At 39.6% G+C, this 19,592-nt stretch overlaps 1 protein-coding gene across 4 annotated transcripts in view; it reads left to right on the plus strand.

The window, feature by feature from the left end:
* Positions 1 to 15,904, plus strand: part of LOC123774056 (uncharacterized) — a 41,117-nt gene extending 25,213 nt beyond the window's left edge. For 2 of the 4 annotated variants that reach the window (XM_045768180.2, XM_045768189.2), the window contains exon 8: positions 13,979 to 15,904. In XM_045768180.2, coding sequence (XP_045624136.2) covers positions 13,979 to 14,434 — 456 coding nt within the window. In that variant the 3' untranslated portion in view covers positions 14,435 to 15,904. Of the gene's footprint in view, positions 1 to 3,602; positions 4,037 to 11,203; positions 11,665 to 13,978 lie in introns of those variants that run through there. The other 2 variants (XM_045768198.2, XM_045768207.2) reach the window with 2 other exon arrangements.
* The last annotated feature ends 3,688 nt before the right edge of the window (positions 15,905 to 19,592 follow it).

Below are 19,592 nucleotides of genomic sequence, written 5' to 3' on the forward strand. Positions count from 1 at the left end.
TCAAGAGAATTTATTTTGTGCGTACTGAGGGGGGTGTCATATTTGGAGGCGGCGCAGTTAAAGGGTTAAAGAGTAGCTTAATGGAATAGCTCAGAAAAAACTACACTTTATATGAAAAAAGCCTTTCATATCAGATTTGGCTGCTGCTGTTCCCTTCCTTATGGCCCCCACATTTTCTGTTACTTTGTTTTTAATGGCAGCATGTTAGGTGACTAACGTGAGGGAAACCCAGAGGTGTGTTGGGGGCTGCCAAGTTGTAGTGGTCGGTACAGGGAGAGCTCTCTCTTGGTAGTCAACTGTGATAATAGTGAGTGTACATGATCCTGTTTTATGACATGGTGGAATCTTTAGTAGTTGGTTGATCTTAGAAAGATGCTTTTCATATTATCAACTTTAGTCTTTCATGGAAAATATTACTGGTTAATGTGGATATTATGCATAAATCTGGTTTAATTTTTGTCTTGTATGGAATTTGCAATGCATGTTATATACTCCTCCTCTAAAGATGTAGAAAATATAACTTTATAGAGGAAACTTTATAGATATGTGAGAGTTAAATATTCCTAATGCTTTATCTAAGTATACAGTATATCTGAGACGAAGTTATTTTTTTTTTTTAACCCCCCTTTTTGTATAGTTTATCAGTTGGATTGAACCCTTGAATGGCTGCATATATAGATTTTTGCATTCTAGATTTACTTTGATCTAGAATGATGAACTGTGAATTTCTTGCCTACATTCCTTGTTACCATGTTTTGGTTTGTCGCAGAACTATTTTGGATTCATGAGGATGTGTTGAGTTTTTAAACACGTTTTGCTTCATGAATTTAGGAGTCACAAAGTTGGAATCTGGGAAGCTAGTGGCCATTCTTTGTAAATTCTGTTAGCTTTAGGACCTACCTGAAATGCTATGCATGTTAGTAGCTTGGCAAAAATGTACTTTCACGACCCATTATACATTTTGTATATACTGTCCTGTATATTCATAAAATGAAATAAATGGAGGGTCCTGTAATACAATGATCAATGCAGTCAGTTCATAAACTGAAAAGTTCTGGGTTCAATTCCTGCAGCAGGTCAGAGATGTTTGGCTATCATTTTCTTTCTGCTGATTCATTTGTTCATCTAACAGTAAATAAGTACCTGGTAGTTAGAGAACTACCTACGATCCTATCTTAGTGACAGACACCAATATGTAACCATCAATGATACAACTTCTTCCACTCTACCAATTACCGTTGGAGTGCCACAGGGCAGTATCTTAGGACCTCTTCTATTTCTTATATATATAAACGATCTGCCTAATGTCTCTAATATTCTCAAACCTATATTGTTTGCTGACGATACTACCCTTATCTATTCAGACCTCAACCCACATACACTAAATAATGTTGTGAATAATGAATTAAAAAAAGTCCACTTATGGATGTCAACGAACAAACTAACATTAAACATCGAAAAGACTTACTACATCTTATTTGGAAGCAAATCATCAAATGCAATTCAGCTACAGATAGACAACATTAACATCAGTAATAAAAATGATGGCAAGTTTCTTGGCCTATTCTTAGACAAGAGACTCAACTGCAGTACCCACATTCAACACATAACTAAGAAAGTCTCTAAGACAGTTGGTATACTCTCCAAAATCAGATATTATGTTCCTAATTCTGCTCTACTCTCACTATATTATGCACTAATCTACCCCTATCTTAATTATGGTATCTGTGCATGGGGGTCTACCACTGCAAACCACCTTAAGCCCATCATCACACAGCAAAAATCTGCTATCAGAATAATAACTAACTCTGGTTTCAGACAACACTCAGCTCCCTTGTTTAAATCCCTAAACTTGCTAAATATTAACTCCCTCCACACATTCTCTTGTGTCAACTACATTTACAAAACCCTGTTCTTAAATGCAAACCATGCTCTGAAACTCTCCCTGGACAGATGTAATAGGACCCATTATCACCACACCAGAAATAAATATCTCTTTGATATCCCCAGGGTCAAGCTTAATCTGTGTAAACACTCTATGCAAATTAAGGGACCTAGTCTATGGAACTCACTCCCTAGTGAATTGAAAAATTGTAAAACTTTTGCCTTATTTAAAAGCAAAACCAAAAAGTACCTAATTTCATCTACTTAGTTTCCTACACTGAGCTTTAAATTTGCTCTGTACCTAGTGTTACCCAATCTCCTAATTTTTATGTAGTATCAAACAACCTTATCATTGTGTTCATTGCTGTCTTCTTTTATGTGCTAGCCATATTTTACAGTCTCCGTGGTGTAGTGGTAAGATACTCGCCTGGCGTTTTGCGAGCGCTATGTCATGGGTTCATATCCTGGCCGGGGAGGATTTACTGGGCGCAATTCCTTAACTGTAGCCTCTGTTTAACACAACAGTAAAATGTGTACTTGGATGAAAAAACGATTCTTCGCGGCAGGGGATCGTATTCCAGGGACCATAGGATTAAGGACTTGCCCGAAATGCTACGCGTACTAGTGGCTGTACAAGAATGTAACAACTCTTGTATATATCTCAAAAAAAAAAAAAAAAAAAAAAAAAAAATATGCTGTATTGTGACTACAAATTTTTGTCAACTACCATTCTAGCTGTCATTGCAATCAATCTTATATTGTTTCTGCTGTATTGTGCCTACCAATTTTTGTCAACTACCATTCAAGCTGTCATTGCAATCAATCTTAGCTACCTATGTGCTTTAATATACTGTACCTACAATTTTCTCTCATCTTCTTTTTTTCATTCCATGTAACTGTTATCATTTTTTTGTCTATAAATTTTGCAAGTATTTACCGCCTTAAAATTTTCTTAGATTAAGGACCTGCCCGAAACGCTGCGCGTACTAGTGGCTTTACAAGACTGTAATTACCATATTATGTATCCTCACATTCACAATGTACATTCTTGTACAGTATATGCATAAATAAATAAATAAATAAATAAATAAATAAATAGCTGTTGTGAGTTGCAACTTGGGGAAGGTCAGCCACACACCAAAATGAGGGGAATCTACAATAAGCCTAACAGGCTTCCCATCCCCGACAATGTGAAACTAAACCATTTGTTTGAAGTTGAATACAAGCCAAACAATTTGAGACCTCTTGGCAGTCCGATTAGATCAGTAATATGTTCTTGTAAAGGGCTTTGAAAATGGATTTTGTCATAATTTGGAAGAATGGAAACTAGAGGTGCAATGAAAATCTTGATCAGAGAGTTGTCTGGAAGCTTTAACGTATCTACGGATGTACAATACAGTGAAGACTAGACCACACACCAAAAGATGAGGAGACGACAACATTTCGGTCTGTCCTGGACCATTATCAAGTCCATTGTGATAATGGTTCTGACAATCGACTTGATCCAGGACGGACCGAAACGTTGTCGTCTCCTCATCTTTTGGTGTGTGATTTAGTCTTTATATCTTTAGCCACGTTATTGTGACTTATCGTCTGCGTACAGTACAGTATTTAGGTAAATCATTGCTGTATATGGTAGAATATTTTTAGATATATTCCCTGATATAACAACTGTAAGATGGTTGCACTTTTCTTACAATAGTATTTCTTCCTCATAGGTGCAATTCTTTCTGAAGACAGTAACACAAACTGTTACCTTACCTAGCAAGATGGAAATGGATGAAGATACTGACAAAGCTATTAGGGATCTGTGTAGTAAAGGCCTTCCCATTAGATATTTTCCTAAATTAGGTTCATTGCAATGGCAATATAATGAGGATCTTGCAAGAATGGCGGGTATTCCAGGTTTACAAAGTGTTGTGCCAAAACTATATAATGCTGTAAGTGACTTGAGGAAAATGCAACTAATGTTCTATAAAGAATATTGTTTTTGTATCACTGGGCCAGATACCTTTGAGCAAATTAAATGAAGAAGCTCATGTTTGTGTTTACCAGAGCATTAAAAGCAAAGCTGTTAGCTGATTTCTGAGTGAAGTGTTACGTGTTGAATCCTTTGCAAATCCTTCAATCAGCCAAAATCACTATATACTGCAGGTAAATATATTGTCAAAGTTCAGAGTGATGCGTTTAGTTTAGTTGCAAAATGTTATAGATGGAGAGACATTTGTTACCGAATGGTCTTTAGAACACAGTTCCTGTATAAGATAAAGCAAAGTGGAAGAATTAATAATTTTTATTACAATATAATGGCAAATATAATCTATGTGTGCTGTAATGGAAACTGCATACATGGAGACTTGTTGGAAGGAAACCTACTGGTACTTGTGTCTGAGGTGAAGCCTTGGATGCTCACTGTGCCAGAGCCATTATGATCTACCAAGGTTTCTTATCTCCTGGTAGACTCTCATTGACCATGTTTCCCATCAGGGCAAGCATTTTTGCCCATGATCTTGTCAAGTAAAGGGAAGGGGAAATGGTATCGAGTTTGAACTGAAGTTACCACTAAGGGACCAGCTTGCTGTAATAAAAGTAAGCAATGCTCTGTACAAGAATGTAACAACTCTTGTATATATCTCAAAAAAAAAAAAAAAAAAAAAAACATTCCCTGCAAGCAATAATTAGTAACAACAGTGTCAATCACTGCTCTAGTAACAATCAGTTAAGGCACTAAACTGCTACTGCCACCACTAGGTGGTGGCAGTAGCAGTGTTTCAGAGCAGTAGCAGAGGCCAGTCATCTCTGGCCTCTGTTTCCTGGCAGTGTTTTGCCTTAGTGGTGTCCGCTGCTGTTCTTGGTCTGGTGGCCAGGTATACTTAAGTGTACCAGGACTGCATGCACCACTAGGTGGTGGCACCAATCATCACAACAGTGTTGGTGGAGCCTACAGCTTCGCTTTATGCCTAATATGTAGCTCACCAAGATAACCCCCCAGTTCAGTGGTGGCCAATAGGTTTCCTTTTCTTGTTTTTTCTTTGGAATTGTTGTCTCCGTGCAAAGGAATATAGCTATACTTTAGGAGATACACTGTAACTATTATTTATGTGCCACTGTCTATAGTTACTGTATTCTCTATGGCTGTGTTTCAGGGTTATATTTTTTGGTGCTATTTGATGAAGACTGTCAGCCCTAGATATCTTTTCTGTGGGGAGCCCCTCCAGCTCCCTAGAGCTATTGGGCTGATATGGAATACATTATGCCAGGTCATTAGTCAATGAAGTTCAGTGTACCAGTGACCACAAGCCAGAACCTGGCTTCCTTAGAGAGGCACAGGGAGCAATGGCCCTTGGAATGGCCAATGGCCCATTCCAAGGGCAATGGGCCCTTGGAATGCGATGGCCCTCCTTATCTGCCATCAACCAGGGTTATGCACCCAAAAAGGTAGGCATAACAAAACAGACCCCATATGGTAAGAAAATTGCAACCGAAAACCAAACAGAGAGGCAGAACGCCTTCAAATCCCAAGGAAACAAGCAAACGTCACACCTCGCCGCCACGGCACTCGTCCGCGCAGCCCTCCCTTCTCTGGGAGGGGGTAGGAGGAGCCCCAGACCCCTGACACCGGCTACCCAGCAACTCCAGTTCATTGACTAATGTGATCCGGGGCAGTCATCTCTGGCCTCTGTTTCCTGGCAGTGTTTTGCCTTAGTGGTGTCCGCTGCTGTTCTTGGTCTGGTGGCCAGGTATACTTAAGTGTACCAGGACTGCATGCACTTAGGGCAGCCTTCCCTAAGTGCCCTACGAGTACTAGTTTTGGGTGTCAGGGTTCTCTTCCCTGGTGCTTTTGGGATGCCATTTTCGTAGTTTTTTTTTTGCTGCTTGGCATTTACCCCGCCTTTGGGGCCAGCTGGAGTTTCGTGGCCCTTGTTTAACCGTGGGTAGGGAGTGGTATTGTTGCTGGTTGAGCATCAAGGTGTTGTGCAGCCAGCTTACTTACGCAGCAGCCGGATCCTGTTTCCTCTGGGGACGTTGTACGTTTGCAGGGTTTTCTCTTACTTTTTGTTTTGTTTGCCTGGTGGGGGGGGGGGTGTCTGGTATGGTTATAGAACCACTTATAATATTTTGTTGGCCCTCCGCTAGGCCCCCATGATTTTACACGTCGCAGGGGTTTCAGTGTTATGATCTCCCCCCTTGTTAGCTTTGGGTCTAACAGGTTAGCAACACCTTGCTCAGGCTTCCTGTAGCAGTCAGCCTATGGGCCCAGGAAAACCAGTTCGGAGTTCTGTGGACCTATAAATGCGTCTTCCAGATTCCAGCTCGTCTTGTGCGAGTTTGAAGGTTGCTGTGTGCCCTTGTCTCAGGATGATACATGGTCACTGCTTTTGCCCCCGTCATGCTGCCTGTTTGGTCACCGACACCTTTGACCCACTTTTGACCCGGAGTCTTGCAAGTCTTGCGAGTTGTTTTGTCTGCTTGTTCTCCATTTACCCATTCTGATGACATTGATATTCAGGTACAGGCATAACTGCTTTGCATGCTATCTTGAGGTTATCTTGAGATGATTTCGGGGCTTAGCATCCCCGTGGCCCGGTCCTCGACCAGGCCTCATTTTTGTTACATATCCCCAGGAAGCAACCCGTAGCAGCTGTCTAACTCCCAGGTACCTATTTACTGCTAGGTAACAAGGGCATCAGGGTGAAAGGAACATTTTGCCCATTTGTCTCCACTTCCACTGGGGATCGAACCCGGAACCTCAGGACTACGAATCCGAAGCGCTGTCCACCCAGCTGTGAGGTGGCTCGCTAGGTTTAAGTTGCTGCAATGCACTAGGTTGGTTGCCCACCCAGATGTCCCGAGACTGCCCTGTTTTGGTTAGGCGTTGTTCGCCCTGTCTCCCCCTTTTTCCCTGCTCCCGGCTCTAAAACATTTGTGGGTTTCAGGGTCGGGACAGGGTTTAGTTGGTGATGAGACTTGGGGAGCTTCGGGGGGTGCCCTGTTCGGGTTGGGGACAGAGGCATTCGACCCTGTTCTTCCTGCCGAATCTTCTGGGTATTACCAACAGACCCCCTTCTTTCCTGCCTTTTTCCCTGGACTTTGCCTTTTCTTCAGGGGTAGAGGGCATGGAGGATGACTCTGTCCCGGGGAGGTTTTTGAGTTGTTCCCATGATTTCTGCTCCCTTGCGTCAGCTGATTCTCCTTTTATTTTGGTGGTAATTTTCTTTCTGCTGGCGCTTCCCCACCTGGCCGCCAGAGCGGCACTGCAGTTTGTTTATATGTGCTTGCGAGTGTGAGCTCGTGTTTTGGGGGCGGTTTTTTGCACTCCTGTTGTTTTGGTCTTTCTTATGGGGCATTCTGCCCTTTCTGTTCCTCTGGGAATGTTTGGGTGTTGCCCGGTTTTGTGTTTTTCTGTCTGTGCTTGGGTTCTGGACCCTGGTTTTTGGGCCCAGTGTTTGTGCTGGTATGCACTGCTTGCTCCAATGCCTTTTGACCCTCGGTTTTCGGTCTGTTTTTTGGCAGTTTTTGCCAAGGATTCTCTCTGGGTCATGTGTTTTGCATTTCCTTTCTGGCCCCCCCCCCCCCCCCCCCGGTTCGGTTCCAGGTTCCTTTGGGGTCTTCGGTTTCGTTCTGGAAGTTTTCTTCCTCTCAGGTTTCCCCTTTGATGTTCGGATGGCCCTTGGTGATTCTCTCCTGTGTGCCCCGGTATTGCCTCTTCTGAGGTTCCGACTCTGGGGGTCGGATTGGTGAGATTCGTGCTCTCTACCGGCACCAGTTTCTCCTCTTTTGGTCCTGGTAGTCGGTTTGTACGGTTGCAGCCGTCTATTTCTCCTGGTGAAGAATGAGATGGCCACTTTCTGCATGGGTCCTTGGGTCATTGATGCTTGGTTAGTCAGGCCAGGGGTTCATCATGTGTTGTGTCTATTTGCGGCTCTTCGCCGTTACCTGCGCGCCTCGGCTTCTGTGGCCAGGGATGCACTTTGGGTTGATCCAGTTTCCCTCATTCCCTGTTCTTGGGCTTGGGTCTCCTAGGTTGTCTGCAGAGTTTTTACGTTTTTACAACCTGCGGTCTATCCTCGTAATTACTGTGTAACATAATAGAAGTAGGATTCCTTGATTATTTCAAGCGTAGGCTAGACATACATATGAATGAGTTTGGGTGGATATAAATAGGAGCTGCCTCGTATAGGCCAATAGACCTTCTGCAGTTACCTTCATTCTTATGCATTGTCAGTACAGTATATTCAGGCATCCTGTTACTCTACTCTGCTGCTGTTTTTAAATTCACACACAATGGAGCCCTGTTATAAGACAACTCTATGATGTAGCAAAGTTTAATCATGCATATGACTGAAATTTGGTACTTTTACAGCTTTCTTTTTTTTTTGCAGTGTTGTCAGGCATTCAAGCCCTTAGGTATCTCCTTCATGGGTCTTGTCATTGATGTCACTGTATAACCCTGAGCCAGTTATCTTCAATTTGATGTTAGTGGGCAGCTTGGGGTACTGTTTGACTATACTTTAGTTACTCTCCCTTCTACAAGGCTTACCATATCTTCAGATCGGGTAAATGCAACAAGGGTAACCAGAGAAAGCGTACCTGGGGCCTTAGCTCAAAAATAGGGGTATTGAGCATAGTGAAAGACTTGCTTGCTTTTGGAGTATGGAATTAAAGTGGAGTTGCTGGCTCTACTGGTACTGTGTAATGATGGGTAACATAATAACTGGTAGTTAACAGAATAGTAATGGACATTCCTTGGGTTATCAACTTTTACTTGCTGGGTATTGTGAGTTGATCCTTTTAGTGGTGGCTTGAGTTAGACTAGCCACTGTCTCCCTGTCCTCTTTGTCATTAAGCTCAACCCAATTACTTTTAAACAAGGTGGTTAATTATCATTTTAAACAGAAAATAAAAGTATAAGCAACAAAAGTCTGTTACATTTGTTAAAAAAGAATTCTTCAGAGAAGTGTACATTTTCTACAGCTTGTATCATTTGCATTATTTCAGACGTTTATTATTATTAAATGCAGTTTGTTATGAACATTGATATATTCTTTTCATCCTCGAGTATAAAGAACATACACTGCAGCTAACTCTATTTTTAATAGAAAGAGACGTGATAAAAGAGGATTAAAGTTTTAATTGAGAAAGCTTGATATAAGTTTTGACAGGCCCTCAAGCAGTACAGTACAGTAAAATTACTCTTAACTTCATCATTTGCTAGATCTCATCCACTGCAAAAGAATTATAGTTCATGATCTTGGCAATGTTTCTACAAAAATTATGGTCTTTGTTATTTGTACATTATTTATTTGATATTATATCCATTTAGACAGTTGAACTTGCATATTATGCTACCAAATTTTACTTTGAAAATAAGTATTTGAATACTGTATTTGTTTTAACATTTTGGACAACACATCCCAGTCTCATTCAGATGCAACTATCTAGCCAGAACTGTTCCCTTTTCTGCCACTGTAATGATAATTTCTACAATAGCTGCAATCACAGATCTGCAATAATGGTTTCCATTTGAGTGGAACACCTAAAAAATATATATGAAAGCTAATGTTCAAAAGACTTCAGTGCCATCAGTCTTAGGATGAAGATAAGTGTATCCCGCTTTGTACAGCTTTATTTGTTAATAGTTTGACTTTTGAATGTTTTCCACTGCTGCTGCTGCTGCTACATGGCACTGCATCCTATCATAACCTTAAGCTTGCCTTGGCACTGGTACTTTTAAATCCTACGAGCAGCAACCAGTTTGTTGAAATTACCAAGCTTCCATCGTGGATAGAAAAATTATTTTTGAACTTCTCATTAAGATTTAGAGTTTACCTAAATTTATTTTTATAAAATTGGTTTACAGCCAAAGTACAGGTATTAGAAAATTTCAGTAAGGCAAGGCTGAGGAGATGGTGTATTAACCAAGTGATTCAAGTTAGAGCAAACCAGGACTAGAACAGCGCGCAGCTTACTCAGTATGATGCCCAAACAAGAAATTAGTGATTTATATCTTAAAACTTTAGTTTTCAAGTTGTAAATGTCATTCTGATACAGTAGCATTTAATGAATACATAAAGTGGTTAGAAGGCAGGTGAGCATGTGATTATTCTGCCGTGTTCCCTCTGGTTGCTCTGCAATGGTGCTTGCATGAGAACAATTGCAGATAGCTCCAGGGCTAGAAATACAGCACAGATTAGCTGTTTCTACTCAATACAAGGAATGTATGCTGTACCCATGTGACTACAGTAAATGAGGTCGAGCTCTTTGCCTATTAGCATTTTTTTTATTAGATTTTTTTAATCTCAACGTTAAATTTCAGTCATATTTGCTTTTGAAGTTGTGGATTGAAGTGCACAGAATTTTCATTCAATACATTCCACTTGTCAACCACATGTCTAGTCCTATTTGTCAAGATTAAATAGGCTATCTTTGTCCACCTTGCCCTCAAGTATCTTGCATGCTGTGAAAATATATAATCAGCTGCTGGTCTCCTGTAGGGTTGTCAGCTCTCTCTCTCTTGACTTGTGAGCATGGCAACTCTTCACTAAGGCTGGATGTGAATTGACCTCCTTAGAACCAATTAAAAGCTTGGGCTCTTGCACTACATCACTAATTAGTCGAGTTTTTATTTCATAGCAAATCACATTTAGTTTTAATGTCTCGCTCCCCTCAATGGCTTGTTATACATGTTACATGATACAACAGCAGAATGCATATAATTCTCTTTTGTATCAAGAAAAATGCATTACCACCATGACTATCATCCACTCTTTCCCAATTTTGGGGGGAAATTTCTCAATACCCACCACTCTAGCCTAAACTTATACCTCTCTTTATTAGCTATGATCAAAACATATCTCATTAGTATCACACACACTATTTTTTTTACTAATTTTGTAACATACTTACAAAACTAACTCTTGTAACTTACTACTAACTTGTAATATGCTTACAAAACATACCTATTTACTAACAAGTTTTCCGTTTGGCTTAACATGTCAGTCAAGGCTTGTGCATCATGCCTTCACGAGCAGTCTTGTTGCATATGTCAGTCACACAGCCTCTTTGTCAATAAATGTAAATTGTTCATCAAGAGAATTTTCAAAATATATTTCAGTGGGCCCACTTGGGCACTCCAAATCTTTCTGGTTTGAAACACAATTGCTTTGTCCTAAGTCATATATGTAGCTTTTACAACCACAAGCTGTCCATTTATACAGGTAGGATAGGTATTAAAATAAATTATATAATGTTTATAGTAGTGGTATATTCTTGATGTTGATGACTTGTCTAATTCTTTTCTAAATGTTTTTTTTTTCAGGTACAGTATTATTTAAAGGTATATACAGGCGCTATAAGTCTACCTTGTGAGAAGGAAATGAATGAAAGCATCATTCGTGAACTTGAAGAGCATATCAGCAAAGGCTTGAACATTAAGCATTTCCATAAAATTGGTAAAATGCAATGGCAGTACACTCAAAATTTAGCCGAATTGGCAGACTTACCAGTTCTTCCACAGGCTGTGAGAGAGTTGTATGATGCTGTGCATGCAAGCAGAATACTTTCACTTATGACTTATAAAAGAACTAGTTATAAAATTACAGGCGAAGACACTTGGGTTCAAGTTATGTAAACTGTTGTCGAATCATTGGAGGCCAACACAAAAAAGTTAGACTTACATTTGTTTAAGAGTTGGCAAGATCATGGAGTAGGATTTTTGTTAGCATATATGAGCAGATTGTGTTGATGCCTTTATATCCTGTTTATAACAATCATTTGTGTATACTGTATAGTGACACATGCAGGATAATAGAATACTTCCACACTTGTGGGCTGCCACTGTCACTATGCCCTCTGTCAACCTCATTCTTCCTCTAGAAACCATAAACTATTAATTACACACAGAGATCACACTAATGTGATGCATCAAATGAACAAATCCACAAGGGCCGTGACGCAGGTTCGAATCCTCGTCACGGCCCTTGTGGATTTGTTCATAAACTATTAATGATTCAATAGGCTTTCCGGAAAGAGAGCCTAGAAGGGGGTAAAGCTAAGTCAGATCACGCTTGTTAAGGTCAGATCATTTAACTACTGGATTGTATTTAAGTATTTAAATGCTCTGACCAACAAACATGATCTAACTTACCTTTGCCCCTTCTAAGCTTTTTTTTCCTTTGACTCTTTCATTATAAGATCATTTTTTCTCTTAACCACTTGGCTTCTAACCATAGTTTTTTTCATTTTTTTACCTTATTATTTTTCTAACTTTTTTTTATACCTTTTCATATTCTTCCTTTTTCCCCCCCTTCTAACTTTTCCTTTATTTTACCCGATTCTCTTTTTTTCTTCTGCATGTTTTGTTCACCATAATGAACCACTAAGGTGGTACGACAAGTCCAGACAATAGCAGGTTGCCACACAGAGTCGGCAGATGACGCTACCGCCCTCCCTCACTTTACTCCTCCCAACCATACTATGCACAGCACTAATTATCACCACAATCCTGCAATTATCAGAATCCTGGTAATTTTTATCACAGTCTGGGGTCTTCTGTAATACTATCATCGCTAAATAATAGCAGTTACATACAGTATATATTTTGACATTTTTAGGCAATGCTGTGTTCAAAAGCAAAACAGCAGTGATGTTAGCTCATGCTGCATGCACCAGCCTTGGTTGCTCATTCAGTACCGAGTCTCTCAAACCTGGGAATGCTACCCACGATTTTTTTTTCAAATGGCATCTGTTAACTAGAGCCCTGAGGAAGCTGATGTCAACCCCGTGTAGCCGCGGGACATTTAAATCATGCGCGGGACATTTAAATCATGCGCGGCACCCTCAATTGCATACTGTATATATGATGTGCGCAGTTCAGCGACATTTACTCAAATTGTATATATTCAATTTGTGCAGTTTAAGGATTAAATTGGCTCAATCGATAATTGTCTCAGATAATACAGTAGATCAGTTACAATGTACACAATCCGTCTCACACACACTTATTTACCAATTAGGTGCAAACATTTCCATACTAAATATGATCTCTTAATACTGTGCATGTACAGTATCTGCAACTTTTGTGTTCTTACCTCTGTGTGCTTAACAAAGCCTTTTCTCTTGGGACCTGCCTCTTTACTTTTGGGTATCTGGTGCAATCTATATGTTTAGTATGCATCAAGTCTTTTTACCATTCTTATACGAGGGATAAAGGTAGCCCACAGGCAGGGAAGTACGTGCATCCAATATTCAACATAGATACAAAGTGATATTAAAAATTTTTAAATTATATATACAGTATATATATATAATTATATATACAGTATGTATAATTATATACAGAGTTTATTTATTCAGTATGTATTAAAATACATGTTCCTTCAGGACTACAGGGATAGCCAAGATGTGAATGTAAGTATAGGTTATAAATTGCAAAAAATGTGATTGTTTTCTAAAGAGTTTACATTATGGGTAAATGACAAAGATCCAGTGATAAGCTATGATGTGTAATTAGATAATTTTTGTTATAATCGGTAAATGGGGCACACAGTTAGAAATCTGGATTATTGTAAATAGTAGAGTTATACTTAAGCATAATTGAGAATGTTGCTAAAACTTGTCTTACACTTGGTCAAAACTGGCTTTACACTTCCTAAGAATGAAGGACATTCATTGTGAAGAAAATTAAAGACCCAGTAAATGATTTTTCTGTGATAAAAGTGCTAGTAAAGATGTTTGATTGAATGTCTTCAGTACTGATAATTAAAGCACTGGTGAAATAGAGACCAACTGTTGATAAAATGTGGTAACTCAATGAGAGATTAATATTTTACTTGAGGATGAGCAAGTTGAAAAATTTTTTGAAAGGAAGAATTGGTAAGAATTACAAAAATTTAATTCAGTTGAGGAACATTTATATGTTTGATTGCAAAAGGTGGCTAGAGTAAATTATCTGACTGTGGAAGCAGTAGTAGTACTGTACTGACTGTGGAAGCAGTAGTAGTACTGTACTGCAGATATGAAAACCAATCAACAAAACAAAAAAAATGCATCACATAAGCACAATTGGGGACAATGAATATAAATTTTTATGCAGGTTCAGTACTTCATGGCAGTGATGAAAGGAGTGATTACTCTGCTGTCCCGCGAGGAAATGGATGATGCCACACTGTCAGAGCTCCATCGGCGTCGCCGTCTCGGTTACACTGATAGACATTTCCATAGGTTAGGACTAGAGAGGCAGCAAAACTTCACAGATGAGGTGTCGGCACTAATTGGAATCCCACCTGAAAAACCCTCTAAGAAAAAAATGGTCTATATTACACTAATTAGGCTTTACTTTTCAATTAATACATTCAAAAAATATCAGTACAAGATTGACAGCAATGACCGTGTGACAGAGATGCTGGACATGCAAGTGGTACACACCTGGTGGGATCTGGGATGGCTGGTAGCCAGGCAGACGGCTCGCCTCCTATGGCACGATTTTTTTGGAGTTTTAAATTTTGTTGTTGCTATGTTTTTCTCAAAGTTGAAGAGCTACTTTGTTTGACACCCGTCAAAAAAGGTTGCTTAATGTTACAGCTTATACAAAGCTAAGTCACTTCTTTTCAACTATTAGATTAAGCAGAGATTATATATTTTACATGCCATCAGTTGATATGTGTATGAAGGTTCTGAATGATGTTAGCTCACATTAATTAATAGGTTTTTCTGTGACAAAAACCATTGTGATTGGCTCAGCTAGAATGTGTACCTATGTACACAGTATATATATATATATGACTATTGTATATATGCTTCATGTATTGTATATATATATATATGAAGCCTCTACTCCTTCACAGATGCCATCTTATTGAATTGGCTTCGATACACATGCCGAACATGAACGTTAGTCCTGGCTTTGTTGCTGTTGACTCTCCTCTTTCACAGTACATACTTAAATCTGAACAAACATGAACTGACAAGCTTTGCCCATTTCTTATTCTTACCTTTTATTCTCGCCTCATTCTTACATTTATCCTATTCTTTCCTTATTCTTATGTTCATACTACTTTTACCTTATTCCTACCTTTATCTTCCCCTGTCCTGTTACACGACTTGATAATGGTCTAGGATGAACCAAAACAACATCGTTTCTTCACTTTTTGGTGTATGTTGTTTGGCCATACCTCCAGCCATATTATTGTGACTCATTGTCTCCATATATAACAAGAATTTATAATTAATTTTTTTTTTAATTTTAATGCTTGTATTTAATATAGTACAGTATTTGTATATCCTTATTTAACATTTAGGCAAGTCAATATGGTAACACCGTAATATTTGATTAAAGATATACTGTACTGTGCAGTTTAATTGCTGTTCTGGCACTGAAGCTAAATGCCAGTTTTGTGTGTACTGATTTTATACAGGAATATTTGATATTGTCTGGACTTTCAGGCAAAACAAAGTATTATATTTTGTTAATGTAATGACCCAAAAAGCTGTCACAGCTTTTTCCAGTAGTAGTAATAATTAAAATGATTGCAGTGATGGTAATACAGTACTATTAACTGTAAAAAATAAACACTTAACAAAATTAACAAATTACAAATTACAAATAATAGTACAGCTATATTAATACAGTAACTATGCTAATAACCATAATTCTTGTTATTGCTTAAAGTGTTTGTCTTACAATTCTGTGATCATTTCCTCTTGTGGGAAGTAAAGAATGTTTGAAGTCTTCTTGGCTTTGTGCCAACTGTGCCATGTCTGACAAAGGTGATGCTTTAAGATGCACACACTGGCTGTATGTTAATTGACATATGCCTGAATAATTTCCTGTTTATTATTACCTGATGTTTTATATACCAATTTTCATGTGGTGTAATGTTTTTACTTTCTTTCCCAATTATTCAGGTGATTTTATTTATTATATTAGTTAAATTACGTTCCCTATTCCTATGTTCAGTTATTGGCTTGTTAAGTTTACCACATTATATTACAAATTAATACTAAATGTTTATGAAATTTACTTAATACTTTTGCTTCCAATAACTGTGATAACAATTGTTTGCTTCCAATAACTGTGATAACAATTGTTTGCTTCCAATAACTGTGATAACAATTGTATACATTCTTAACAAAAAATTTTATCCAATGTATTTTTCAAAATGTTTAAAGACTTATATTATTCATAAATTTAATTTACTTATGCAGATGACCACATGCTTTCTGAATACTCCTGTACAGATACCAGACATAAATCCTTATAAGGGTGTCTGAAAAAAAGTAATTATCAAAAGAATGCAACAAACCAAGGAAACTAAAATGCACAATTAGTGAAGCAGGATATTCAAAAGGGACCATAAATATCACTAAGGATGTGAATGCAAAAACAAAAATGCATAAAGCAAGTTATAGTACCAGATAAAAAATAGCACACAGTTCAACTGTGAAGATACAGTACTAGCCTCCAGAAGTAGGAGGCTAGTACAGTACTGTAGGTTTGGTCCAGAAAAACTAGAGTAGCCAACACCATCGGCAGACTTTGATCCATCTGTGAATAGGGCAACAGTCTGTAAGCGCGAAGAAAAATGTTCAAGGAAAAGGCATTTCATAATAAGAGTGCCAGAAGTCTTTACCATCTGAATCAGTCTTTCAAACCTTTGTAAGTGGGATCCTCCATGGGTAGCCCGTCCTCAAAGTCCATTCCATGCACCTGCCAAACCCTGTTTATGAATGAAAACCGGTTTACATACGACTTGCCACTGATGACGTCCGAACACTTCCAGAACAAGTGCTTTGCTGACGACTTTTCTTTGAACCATAATGCTGTAAATGCTTCACCCACGTGCTACAAATAATCGCCAATAAAACCTAAACACTTAACCTAACTAATGCCTAAATATGTTAATATATAACTATTAATTTATATTAGAGAAAATTCCTGTTTTGAATGAACAGAATGTTAAAATTGTTGAATGTGTCTTTGGGGTCGACCGCTGGATAGAATGGACTTGGTCTGAGGACAGGTTGCAAGGATTGAACACAAGCAGACACTGCAAACAAGCCAAAAGGGAGGCTTGCAAGACAATTATAGTAAAAGGAAGGTGGTGAAAGGGAGCAGGGCCTACCAGAGGAGCAACAGCCAACAGCAAAAGTGAGAATGTGGATGTTGCAGAGACCTCCTGAGGTAGTAAAGGCTGTGATAATCCCAACAGTCCTGTAGTGACAAGATGTTGGTTTCAATATACAAACTCTGGTTAGGGGACAAACGAAATGCACCAGGGCTTTGATGCAATGCTCTGTATGATGCAGAGCATCAAGACAACTTATGGTCAAAGAAGAGGCACCCAGGTAGAGTGCAAATAGAAGTGTGTGTATCGGCACCCCAGGAGGTACGGGTTAATACTAAGTAATATAAGGGCCTTGGAGCATTTGACTTGGATGCAAGATATATGGGGTAGCCAGAAAAATGAGCATCAAAGATCAAACCCAAAAGTTTATACAGAATGGGACTACCATAGAGAAACAATGGGGGGGGGGGGGGAAAAGAATGACCTGCTTCCAAATAAAAGTATTAGCACAAGTCTTAGTCGTAGAGAACTTTAAGCCATGATTGGTTACCCCAGTACAACACAGCATCAATTGCAAGTTAGCGCCGGTGTTGGAGGAAAGGGGAGTCATCCCCACAACAGCAGTAAGAATGTGAACATAAAAGGCCGAGAAAATGCCAGAGGGAAGGGAGGAAGCAAGACCATTAAGGCGAACAAGTTAAAGTGCTCAGAACACTCCTGAAGAACACCTTCGCACTGATGAAAGAAGGCAGAGATGATGGCACCAAGTCTCACTTTAAAGGAATGACAAAGAGGGAAGCTATGAAGGACAATTGGGAGATTACCACAAAGACCATAAGACTGAAGCTGGGACAATATATTGTACCCCCAGGTAGTCATAAGTCGTAAAAAAAAAATGGCAACCACAGGTGTCTTTGTGGCAAACGCAGAACAAATATAAACCTCTAGATCCACTACAACATCAGTTGTGCTGCAATACTAATGAAAACAAATTTGAGAGAGGGAAAGAGGTTGCATTAGTGTTATAAGAACACTCTACGTGGTGTAGTGATAAGACGCTCGCCTGGCATTCAGCGAGCGCTTTGTCATGGGTTCGTATCCTGGCCGGGGAGGATTTATTGGGCACAAATCCTTAACCATAGCCTGTTTAACTCAACAGTAAAATGGGTACTTGGTTGTAAAAACAATTCTTCGTGGGGGTCGTATCGAGGGACCATAGGATTAGGAACTTGCCCAAAACGCTACGCGTACTAGTGGCTGTACACAAATGTAAGAACTCTTGTATATATCTCAAAAAAAAAAAACCTACACAAGATGGACATTGACCATATGAACTCAGAGCAAGGGGACAAAAATCTTTAGGGGAAGGTTCCTTGAGTACCTGGTTTCCGCATAGGAATAAAACAGCCTGAAGCCAGTCTTCGGGGACTGACAAGTCTCCCAAATGCGATTATAAATATTTAGTGAATACTGAAAGGCACCCCTGAGTGAGATGGGAAAGGCTGGATGGAAGGCTGACTCATCTAGCCAAAGACAGACGACTCAATAAATGCAGCCTTGAGCTTACCGCTTTAAAACCACAGAGGAACGGGGCAAAAAAGTAGTTCTGGTAGAAGGGATTGTTATATTGGAGCTAAAGGAAAGTGTGAAAGACCAAGGTATTAGATTCGAAAAGGGGGTTACATGTAAGGAAGGTAGGATAAAGACGAGCATTAGCACTAACAGCTGAAAGTGGGAGCCCAGTTTGTGACCAACACTAGATCCACGACGACAAACATGGCAATGAAAGACAAGCGATATGTCTGGAACAAACTTGCCTGCAATCTTACGGACCTTCGTTCAAGTCTGGGGGAAGGTCTGGGTGTCAATTTTAATGGTTGAGACATGATCTTCCCCCTGCCAGGTAGACCTGGCAGTCTTTGAGGTTTCAAAACATGGTGCAAGAAATCAAGGGCCAATCCCAACATTCAACGGTATTTTTGGACACCCGAACTGGGGTCTCAGGACAAAGTAACTAGATGAGTGGCCACCTCCTAAGGAGGGCCACAACTACAGTCTGGGTGGGATTAAAAGTAAGTTGTCACAATGGAAGATGGAGTCACACCAGGGGTGGTTTGGAGCTCAACTCAGCAATGGAAATAGGAGGGAAAGTAGAGAATGTCAGTAGGGTTAGTCAGAGACGAAGCCTGATCTGGACCCAATGTAGCCGGAGCTACGGAGCCCATCCTTCCATCATGGGCTGATGACTTGGAGGGGGAAGGGGAAGCCTGCTCACCCTCCCCACGAGTCTGAGGAGAAATAAGATCAAAAGTAACAGATAAAGACTTCACTGTTCAGCACACGCACATAGACCACATAGGAAGCATAAGGGCAGACAACTTCAGCGAGTAACCAGTACACTATATGTAGGTCACCATTGCAGTGCTGAGTAACATCCCAGGGACCAATAGGTGTACCAACCTTACAATGCCTACTTGACCCGATGTCTAACTAGGCGAGGCTAACCAGATGAGCCGATTGGTTCAGGTGGGCCATACTAAACCTCACATTTAATCCTGTCCCCTCACCAAAGAAAGGTGATGCCCCCCTCCTTCCCAGGGGTTGCAACCACTGGGTAGGCTCAACTCCCATATGAAGGTACAT

This window comes from Procambarus clarkii, chromosome 10 (assembly GCF_040958095.1).
Source record: "Procambarus clarkii isolate CNS0578487 chromosome 10, FALCON_Pclarkii_2.0, whole genome shotgun sequence".
Taxonomy (NCBI): Eukaryota; Metazoa; Arthropoda; class Malacostraca; order Decapoda; family Cambaridae; genus Procambarus; species Procambarus clarkii.